Source organism: Natator depressus, chromosome 14, assembly GCF_965152275.1.
Source record: "Natator depressus isolate rNatDep1 chromosome 14, rNatDep2.hap1, whole genome shotgun sequence".
Lineage (NCBI taxonomy): Eukaryota > Metazoa > Chordata > Testudines > Cheloniidae > Natator > Natator depressus.
This window is the reverse complement of record NC_134247.1, coordinates 48,080,303-48,088,665: the sequence shown is the minus strand read 5'-3', so window position 1 is coordinate 48,088,665 and position 8,363 is coordinate 48,080,303. Positions and strand designations below refer to the sequence as shown.

Below are 8,363 nucleotides of genomic sequence, written 5' to 3'. Positions count from 1 at the left end.
GACGGGACGGTCTTGTCTGGGTCCCAGGCCGCTGATTGGCGGAACGGGATTACGTGACGTAAGAAAGACGAAGCACTTTCCGTACAGGAAAATGGCCGCGCCCACCTGTAACGTAGGGGCCGTACGAGAAGACGGCGGTGGTGACGGGAGCGCGTCTTGTCCCGTTCGCTCATTGGCTCGGCATATGCGACGCCCTTGTCGCGGATTTAGACTCAGAGGCAGCCCCTTGCTCTGATTGGGCCGCAGCTCCGTAACCTGTCGCCGTACGCGATCATGGCGGCGCCCGCTGGTGACAAAGGGCCACTTCCGGTCCTGCGCAGTCCGGGGAGGAGGGGAAATCGGTTTTTCCGGTGCTGGGCTTCGGAGGAGGAACCAGGAGGCGGGTAAGCGCGCGAGGGCTGGGGGGCGGGGCAGGGCCTGGGGTGTCTTGGGGGGGGCCCTTGGGGTAGGGGAGGATCTGTGGGGCGGGGACAGGGCCTGGGGGGTGGAGGATCTGCGGGGCGGGGGGGCGGGATGTGGGGGTAAGGAGGATCTGTGGGGTGCGGGGGGTGGGGAGGATCTGTGGGGCTCCGGGCGGAGGGGGGACAGGGCCTGAGGATATGGGGTGGGTAAGGGATGTGTATAGCTATAGGGTGGGGTAAGGTCTGGGTCTGGGGTGGAGTGATATGGGATGGGTAGCAGGGTGGGGGGGGATATAGGGTGGCTCCCAAGGACAGCGTGAGGTTTGGATATGGGATGACTACAGAATGGGGCCTGTGTACCAGGGTGGAGTGAGGGGCAAGTACAGGATGGGGATGGGGCAGATGCTGGATTCCAGGGTGCATGAGGGGCCATAGAGGGAAAGCACTAGGTATGTGGTAGGGGGATATAGGGCAGGCTCTGGTTACTGGGTGGGGCATATAGAGAAGTAGGATTGGCATTGGGGGTGGGTACTGGGCCTGGCATGGAGATAGGGCTATAGAGTGGATCCTGGGGGTGGGTCCAGCACTCACCATTCTATCTCCCCATGCAGGCACTGCCCCCTGGGACTGAGAGACCCCCTGCACTGTGGGGGTTACTCCCCGTGGCTCCCCCCCACCCCCCGGGATGTGCCGTGCCCTCAGGCCCCCCCTACAGCTCTGATCCCTGACCCAGGCAGTGACCTACCCCCATGGCCGCCACAGTGGAGAGCAACATCATTGTCTTGGACGATGAGGAGGAGGGGCTGCCACCACCTATGCCCAGGGAGCCCCCAGGGCCCATCTCTGCCTCCCCACAGCCCAATGGGACCCCCACCAAGAAACCAGGTCCCCTGGCCCAGCATGGTGGCAGCTTCAAGGCTGAGAACGAACAGCTCTTTGGAGAGGTGAGTGCCCCTGGCAGAGTCCCCATTGCCCATGTATGGCCTTCCCTGGCCATGTACCCCTGTTCTCTCCCACCCCCACATATACCCCTACCACACTCATGGACTTCTGAGTCCCTTCCCCATATCCCCCACCCTGCATCCTCTTCCCTGAGCCAGCCAGTCCCTGCTCTGGGGCTGGGCCTGGATCTGAGCTGGCACCCCCTGGAGGGGAAAGGCCCCATGTCCCATTCCCCACCCTGTAAGCCAGCTCTGGGACCAGATTGGAGCCAGTGCCCCCTAGAGAGGAAAGGCCCTGTGTGCTGCTCCCTGCACCTCTGAGCCAGCCAGTCTCTGCTCTGGGGCTGGATCAGAGCTGGTACCCCCCACGTCTCATTCCTCAGCCAGCTGGCCTGTGAGGCTTGGGGCTTGCTCTGCCCTGGCTAAATCTGCTGGGCTGATCCTGCCCTGTGGGTCTGAGCCCAGCCCACTTCCCCCATTGTGAAAGGGGCTTGGGAGGGAGGCCTGTGTGGCGCGAAGCATGAACAGCCCACGGCTTGTGGGCCCTGGGAGGGGTGGGAGTGAGCGGATCTCCAGGGCTGACCCAGCTGAGGGGAGGAGACTCTGGTTTTGGTTCTTTATCAAACCGTAGGGACTGAAGATGAAAACGCCGGGGAGGCGTTCCTGTGAACAGGGGCCCTGTCCCCCCCAAGCCCTGTCCCCTGAACCTGGTCCACTCACCAAAACGCCCTGTGACTCCATCAGTGCCTTGCTGCTCTGGGCTCTGCGCCCCTCGGTCCCCTGACCCTGCTGGCCATGTGACCACCTCTGTGTCCTGTGAGCATGTGTGCCTCTCTCCCCCCTAGCCCTAGCTCTGTGTCCACCTGGTCTGGACACCCATTCTCCCTTCCGACGAGTCCTGGAGTGCTGGCACCCATCTGACCCTGCCCCCCATGTCTCTCTTTTCAGTTCCTGGAGTGCTGTAGCCGGCTGACGGAGGAGCACCCTGAGGTGATCCCGTTCCTGGCCAGCCGGCACCAGAAGGCCAGCACTGAGTTCCTGGCCTCAGCCGAGTTTCGCAACGTGCTGGGGCGCTGCCTGACGCGTGTGCAAAGTAAGCGCAGCAAAGTCTATGTCTACATCAACGAGCTGTGCACTGTGCTCAAGGCCCACACGCAGCGCCGCAAGCTGGCGCTCAGCTCAGCCCCAGCCCCCGCCACCCCCCACCAGCCAGAGCCAGTGGCGCCCCAGGAGGAGGGGGAGGGGACGTCGGGACAGCGTGGCACCGGCTCCAAGCGGCAAATCCGCTACCTGGAGAACCTGCTGCGTGTCTACATGGGGGAGATCCGGCGGCTGCAGGAGCGGGAGCTGGACCTGGCTGAGCTGGACAGCGAGGACTCCACCTACCTGCAGGAGAGCCGGCTCAAGCGCAAGATGATGCACATCTTTGAGCGGCTGTGCCAGCTCAAGCAGTGCAGCAGCCTGACGGGCCGGGTGATCGAGCAGCGCATCCCCTACCGGGGCACCCGCTACCCGGAGGTCAACCGGCGCATCGAGCGCTTCATCAACCGGCCCGATGTCTTCCCCGACTACACGGACATCCTCAAGGTGATCCAGAAGGCCAGCGCCCGCCACAGCCTGGGCCTGGCCAAGCGCCAGATGCAGAGCATGGCACTGGATGCCTTTCGCGAGGTGGGCAACCGCCTGCAGGAGCGGCGCCACCTCGACCTGGTCTACAACTTCGGTAGCCACCTCACCGACCAGTACCGACCTGGTGAGAGCACTGGGGGATGGGGGGCCGTAGCGACCAGTACCGGGCTGGTAAGAGCAGGGGTGGGGGCGTAATGACCAGTACTGGTCTGGTGAGAACGCGGTGGGGAGGGGGAAGAGATGTGTACTGACCAGTACCGGTCTGGTGACAGTGTGTGCGGGGGGACGTACCGGCCCGGTGAGGGGGGGAACGGGGGGACATACTGACTGTTGTCAGCCTGGTGAGAGCATTCAGGGGGGTGTGGGGGGCAGCATTGGTTGGGGAAGGCCAGATGAGGCCCTGCCCAGTCATCGTAGAGAGAAGGGCAGGTGGGGTTATTTCGGGTTGGGGGCGGGAGGGGGAGTGTTTCCACTCGGGGCCCCTCTGACACCCCCCCTATGTGCAGACACTGACCCCGCCCGGAGGGACTCTGCACTGGCCCGGCGGCTGCGGGAGAATCGCGAGGTGGCGCTGACGCGGCTGGACAGCGTTGTCTCACGCTATGCCCAGCTGCAGGACGAGAGCGAGGAGGAGGAGCGTGTCCGCAAGAGAGCTGCCCAAGCCCGTGGCAGCGCTGCCCCCCGGCAGGAGGGGCTACTGCCCCCACCCTGTCCCATGGCACCAGACCCAGGGGAGGGGCAGTGCCACACGCAGGTGAGGTGGGGTGCATACGGCAGTGTGCACCCTGTGGGGGGACAGAGCTCCCAAGCTGTGCCATGCACTTTGCCCAGCCCCCTGCATGGGGAAGGGAGTACTTCGGCTCCTCTGTGTGGGTGGGGTGGGGGTGGGGGGGAACGGGGATGACGACGAAGGGAGTTTGTAGACAGCCCTGTGGGGATGCGGCTGGCATAACACCCGATTCTCCACCCTCCCCAGGGCAGCCCCAGCGCAAGCACCGCAAGCCAAGGGGCACCTGCGGTCAGTGAGGAGGACGACTCGGAGGAGGAAGAGCCCTCATCAGACACAGACATTGAGGAGGAGCTGCAGCAGAGCCAAGAAGTGGGGGAGGAGGAAGAAGAGGATGCAGCCATGCTAGGTACATACCGCACAGAGCCAGGACTCCTGGATTCTGTCCCAGCTCTGGGAGGGGAGTGGGGTCCAGTGGGTAGAGCAGGGGGGGCTGGGAGCCAGAACTCCTAGGTTCTGTCCCCTGCTCTGGGAGGGGAGTGGGGTCTAGTGGAATGTAATGGTTAGAGCAGAGGGGCTAGGAGCCAGGACTCTTGGGTTCTATTCTGTGGTGACTCTCCCAGATGCAGAAGCAGCAGGTGAGGACACGGCAGGGGACCAGGAGGACCAGTGCATGGAGTTGGGCCTGGAGCCGGGCCTGGAGCCGCTGCCATGCTCTTCAGGCGGGGAGGATCTGGAGGAGGAGGATGAAGAGGAGGATGAAGAGGAAGATGAAGAGGAGGAGCCCCTGCCCCTTGCAGAGGGCGAGGGGCCTCCGTCACCCAAGGAGGGGCCACCATTCAGCCCGGTGCAGGAGCTGTTTGTGCTGGAGATTGAGGCGCTACCCCTGGAACTCAGCGAGACACCACCCCCCTCCCCCCAAATCCCAGGGGGCTCCGAGGCCACCCCCAAGGCCACCCCCTCGTCCCCAGAGCCCTCTGAGGCCACCCCACTGGGCCCCGCCTCCCCCGAGACGGTCTCTTCCCGGACTGAGCAGGAGGTCTCCCCAAAGGAGCCTGCTAGTTTTGCGGTGAAGCAAGAGGGAGGCGGCATGGGGGACTCCGGGCTCTGGACTCAGCCCCCTGCCAAGAGAAGGCAGCTGTCTGCCCCCAGGAGCCCCCTTGCCCGGCCCTTGGAGAACGGGGGCAGCATCATCAGCTCCACCAGCTTCAACGGCAGCACTGGGCCCCCGGCCTGCAAGAGGGGACGCCAGGAGCTGCCCTGTGGCAACAGGTGGGGGCAAGGGGAGACACGCCTGGCCAGGCAGTGTGTGAGGTGGGGGGAGCTCTGTGTGTCAGGTGAGGAGACAACAGGGGAGAAGGAAGTGGGCCCTGCACATCAAGGAGGGGATGCTGGGCTGGAGCTGACGCTGTGGTTCCCTCTCTTGTCCTGCTCCTGACTGGGAACCACAGCAATGGGTGAGGGTCTTTGCATGGGGGGCCTTGGTGGGACCGTCACTGTCAGGGTGTGGTGGCCACTCCAGCCCATCCGTGTCCAGCCATCCCCAGTGGGTGAAGGGGGCTGGGAGCAGAGCCTGTTCCAAGGGGCCCATGGGTTCAGGAACCATCTTCCCTCTTGGCCTGCCATGGGGAGGGCGGGCCCTGGTATGGGGGTGCATTGCGGGAGAAGGGGAACCCTGCCCCTGGTGTGATGGGCTGACTCCAGGTGCCACCCCATGCCATCCCCTCCCCCATGACCCCCATCTCTCCCGCCCTTGCCAGCAGCTGCCTCGAGGTTCACAGCATCGGTTCAGAGGATGAGGACTTAGAGCTGCCGCTAGATGGCCTGCTGCCCCGCAGCCCTTTGCCTGACTCCACCCGTGCCGACTCGCCCTTCCATAGCTTGGTCAGCAGCTCCCAGGGCAGCCCGCAGCTGTGCCAGCGCCTCCTGCCCAAGATCTGCAAGGTGAGGGGCTGGCCGAGGTGGGGGGTGAGTGGGGATGCCAGTTTGGATGAGAGGTGGCCTGACCATGTGTCCCTGCCGTGCTCTCTCCCCAGACCAGCGTGGCGACTCAGTGTGACCCGGAGGAGATCATCGTTCTGTCGGACTCGGATTAGACCCTCTGTCTGCCCAGGGGGGCTGGAGACTCTGGGGAGCAGGGAGGGCAACAGGGTTTGTTTGTGGCTGATTCTGGGGTGGGGTTAAGGGGGTGGAGCAGAGCCCCCCCATCTCTTGGGCTGCCCCTCCCTCTTTGTACAAAAGAAACGTTTAAAAAACAAAAAAAACCCGAAAAATAAAATCTTTTTTCTTACTCAGCAGCTGCTGGCTCTGGGCTGTGACTGAGCTGGGGGGGGCGGTAAAGGGACATGGGGGGGGGGCAGGTGGCTCTGTGGGGGGAGGGGGGCTGGCCTGTCCCTGGGCGGGGCACAGCTGGCTTTGGCGGGGCGGGGACTAGACGGGGAGGCCCCGCCCCTTTCCGGCCCTGTCTGTCACGGAGGAGGGAGTTAAAGAGCAGCTGGAGCCGTCGGAGGCCGCTTTTTCCCAGGGAAGGAACTGAGCCTGCGCAACGCTGATCCCTTTAAGGCTCGGCATTTAAAGACGAAGTTCCGTTGTCGGCCGACGTTGGCTCGGCGACGGAGAGCGGCGGCTGGGCCTGCCCCTTTAAGAGGAAGGAGTTAAGGAGCTCCACACTCCGGGCTGGGCCGTGTTAAAGGGGAGGGCGGGCTGTCGGCGGACAGTGCCCCCGTGGCAGCCTGCGGGCGACAGCACCTGCCCCTTTAAACCAGGCAGGGGCGGGGCCGGGGACTGGGGGGAGGAGGGTGAGTAACAAGATGGTGGCGGCGCCCTGAGAGCCCCGGAGCGCGAGCGGGCGGGTCAGCGGGGGGCGACGGGGGGGAGGGGCCCAAGAGGGCTGGGGGCAGGGGGGCCTGTGGGGTCTGTGGGCTGAGGGGGGGGAGCTGGGGGGCGACATGAAGGGGGAGGGGCCCGAGGGGTCTGTGGGCAGAGGAGCGGGGGGGGAGCTGAGGGGCGACATGAGGGGGGAGGTGTCTGTGGGCAGAGGGGCGGGGAGGGGCTGGGGGGTGACATGAGGGGGGAGGGGCCCGAGGGGTCTGTGGGCCGAGGGGCAGGGGAGGAGCTGGGGGGTGACATGGGGGGAGGGGCCCAAGGGGTCTGTGGGTAGAGGGACGGGGAGGAGCTGGGGGGAGGGGCAGAGGGTCTGGGGGTGACATGAGGGGGGAGGTGCCCGAGGGATCTGTGGGCAGAGCGGCGGGGGGGAAGCTGGGGGGTGACATGGGGGGAGGTCTGTGGGCAGGGGGAGCTGGGGGGTGACATGGGGGGGGCCCGAGGGGTCTGTGGGCAGAGGGGCGGGGAGGAGCTGGGGAGGTGACATGAGGCGGGAGGGGCCCGAGGGGTCTAGGGGCGGGGGGAGCTGGTGGGTGACATGAGGAGAGACGGGTCTGTGTGCTGAGGGGCTGGGGATTGGGGCACTGTGGGGGAGGCCAGTTGGCTTTGAGGTTGAAGGGGACTAGGAGCAGGGTAGGAGCTGAAAGGAGGGTTGGGGGGTGCCATGGCATGGGGCGGCTGGGAAGCAAGCTGGGGGGTATAAGGTGGGGGGCTGTTGGGGAAGGGGAGGAGGAGGCTCTGTGCGGGTTGAGATGGGCTAGGGGAGGTTTGCAGGAGAGAAGTATAAGGTCGGAGGGTCAGGGGTTGTGATCGGGTGGTGCCTGAGAGTTGGGGGCTGAAGTGGGGGGTTGGGGGAGGTTATGACCGGAGGGGTGGGGAGTGTTAAGGACAGTTATGCGTGGGGGGCAGGGAGCCAGGCAGGGGCTCAGGGGTTACTTTATGATAAGGACATAAGAGGGACCAGACTGGGTCCCACCAGTTGTCCATCTAGCCCAGTGGCCAGTGCCAGATGCTTCAGAGGGAATGAACAGAAAGGGGCAGTTATTGAGTGATCTCCCCTGTCGCCCACTCCCAGCTTCTGGCAGACACTCCCTTATTCACTTTCTCCACCCCATTCACGATGTGGTCGACCTCTGTCGTACCCCCTCAGTTATCTCTTTTCCGAGCTGAACGGTGCCAGTCGTTTTACTCTCTCTCCGCGTACGGAAGCTGTTCCATCCCCCTGATCATTTTTGTAGCCCTTCTTTGTACTTTTTTGCAATTCCAATATATCTTTTGTGAGATGACGCGACCAGATCTGCCTGCAGTATTCAAGGTGTGGGCGTCCCATGGAGGCAGTACTATAGACGGGCAGTATGACCTTTTCTGTCTGATCATCTGTCCCTTTCCTAACGGTTCCCAACATTCTTTAGTTTTTTTGACGGCCGCTGCACATTGAGTGGATGTTTTCAGAGAACTATCCACAACTCCAAGATCTCTTTCTTGAGGGGTAACAGCTAATTTAGACCCCACCATTTTATATGTATAGCTGCGATGATGTTTTCCAATGTGCATTACTTTGCATTTATCAACACTGAATTTCATCTGCCATTTTGGTGCCCAGTCACCCAGTTTTGTGAGACCCCTTGGTAGCTTTGGACTTAACTATCCTGAGTAATTTTATATCATCTGCAAATTTGCCCTCTCACTGTTCACCCTTTTTCCCGAGGTTTGGGGATGTATGGGGGTTGGGGCAGGGGCTGGTAGGGTTAGGCCGGGGGCGGGGGATATGGGGAGGTATGG

General features: G+C 63.4%; 1 protein-coding gene across 2 annotated transcripts; it reads left to right on the top strand.

Annotated features, from left to right (window-relative positions):
• The first annotated feature begins 1,117 nt into the window (after positions 1 to 1,117).
• On the top strand, positions 1,118 to 5,884 carry DAXX (death domain associated protein). Of its 2 annotated transcripts, none has more exons than XM_074972214.1 (7): positions 1,118 to 1,345; positions 2,291 to 3,095; positions 3,478 to 3,725; positions 3,948 to 4,107; positions 4,322 to 4,970; positions 5,459 to 5,642; positions 5,735 to 5,884. In XM_074972214.1, the coding sequence occupies exons 1-7, from the start codon at positions 1,151 to 1,153 to the stop codon at positions 5,792 to 5,794; spliced, it is 2,301 nt and encodes a 766-aa protein (XP_074828315.1). In that variant the 5' UTR covers positions 1,118 to 1,150; the 3' UTR covers positions 5,795 to 5,884. The 2 variants fall into 2 exon arrangements, with proteins under 2 accessions (XP_074828315.1, XP_074828316.1); XM_074972215.1 differs by having other exon boundaries at positions 1,119 to 1,345; positions 5,462 to 5,642.
• The last annotated feature ends 2,479 nt before the right edge of the window (positions 5,885 to 8,363 follow it).

Coding starts and splice junctions, on each gene's coding strand:
- DAXX (XM_074972214.1), top strand. CDS start 1,151: ATGGCCGCCACAGTGGAGAGCAACATCATTGTCTTGGACGATGAGGAG. Junction 3,096..3,477: donor CACCGACCAGTACCGACCTG/GTGAGAGCACTG, acceptor CCCTATGTGCAG/ACACTGACCCCGCCCGGAGG. Junction 4,971..5,458: donor GAGCTGCCCTGTGGCAACAG/GTGGGGGCAAGG, acceptor CGCCCTTGCCAG/CAGCTGCCTCGAGGTTCACA.